We start from the raw sequence: 1,381 nt of genomic DNA, 5'->3' as shown, positions 1-1,381 counted from the left end.
GCGCACGACTTGAGTCCCGCCGCGGGCAGCCCCCGGCCGCAGGTCCCCGAGTGACGCTGGCGGCGCCTGGGAGCGTGGCGCGGGCCCGGGGCCACGCAGAGGAGCCCAGTGCCCAGTGAAGCAGCCGAGGACCAGCCGCCCCGCCGCCGCCATGGTTATGTCCCAGGGCACTTACACGTTCCTCACGTGCTTCGCCGGTTTCTGGCTCATCTGGGGTCTCATCGTCCTACTCTGCTGCTTCTGCAGCTTTCTGCGCCGCCGCCTCAAACGGCGACAGGAGGAGCGACTACGTGAGCAGAACCTGCGCGCTCTCGAGCTGGAACCCCTGGAGCTCGAGGGCAGCCTGGCTGGAAGCCCCCCAGGCTTGGCGCCGCCGCCACCACCGCAGCGCGGCCGCCTCGAGGCGCCGGCGCACGCGCATCAGCACGTGCACGTCCACCCTCTGCTGCACCACGGGCCGGCGCAGCCACACGCACACCCGCACGCACACCACCACGCACTTCCGCACCCGCCGCCGGCGCACCTAGCGGTGCCGCCGAGGCCTTGGAGCTACCCACGCCAAGGTAAGTCCAGACCTCCGCCGGGGGGTGGAGGTGCAACGCGGGCCACTAAGGGTGGGCGGGGTCGCTGCTGACAGTGAAGCTTCCACTGGACAGTCTCTCTGGGTATCTTGGAGGAAGCGGGCTGGGCCTGGGGTTGGCAACTGGCCAAGGCCTCCGTAGGAGGACCGGGGGCCTCACCCTTCGGACCGCTTCCTACTCTGCAGCGGAATCGGACATGTCCAAGCCACCGTGCTATGAAGAGGCGGTGCTGATGGCCGAGCCGCCGCCGCCCTACAGTGAGGTGCTCACAGACACGCGCGGCCTCTATCGCAAGATCGTCACACCCTTTTTGAGCCGCCGAGATAGCTCGGAGAAACAGGAGCAGCCGCCACCCAGCTACAAGCCGCTCTTCCTGGACCGGGGTTACACATCGGCACTGCACCTGCCCAGCGCTCCACGGCCCGCGCCACCCTGCCCTGCGCTCTGTCTGCAAGCGGACCGTGGCCGCCGGGTCTTCCCCAGCTGGACCGACTCCGAGCTCAGCAGCCGCGAGCCGCTGGAGCATGGAGCTTGGCGTCTGCCGGTCTCCATCCCCTTGTTTGGGAGGACTACAGCCGTATAGAAGGGCGCCGGGCGTTCTGGGCCCCACCCGCGCGGACTTGTGGCCTGACTGCGGGGCTTTTTAAATGCTTCCCTTGGACTGCGGGGGGGGGGGGGGGGGGAGGGATTTCTTACCCCGTTTGTTACATTTTGAGGAAAATAAAGGTGTGTGATCTGGTTTGGTACAAGCGGAGGGGACACCCACTGCTTGCGCCCAAGGTTCTGGTAGCCAGGCATGC

At 67.5% G+C, this 1,381-nt stretch overlaps 1 protein-coding gene across 1 annotated transcript; it reads left to right on the top strand.

The window, feature by feature from the left end:
* The first annotated feature begins 14 nt into the window (after positions 1–14).
* Positions 15–1,327, top strand: PRR7 (proline rich 7, synaptic). Its single transcript, XM_082724865.1, has 2 exons — positions 15–563; positions 767–1,327. Exons 1-2 carry the CDS (start codon positions 152–154, stop codon positions 1,162–1,164), a joined length of 810 nt encoding a protein of 269 aa, XP_082580991.1. The 5' UTR covers positions 15–151; the 3' UTR covers positions 1,165–1,327.
* The last annotated feature ends 54 nt before the right edge of the window (positions 1,328–1,381 follow it).

This window comes from Mustela nivalis (assembly GCF_964662115.1).
Source record: "Mustela nivalis genome assembly, chromosome: 3".
NCBI lineage: Eukaryota > Metazoa > Chordata > Mammalia > Carnivora > Mustelidae > Mustela > Mustela nivalis.
This window is presented reverse-complemented; position numbering and strand designations above follow the sequence as displayed.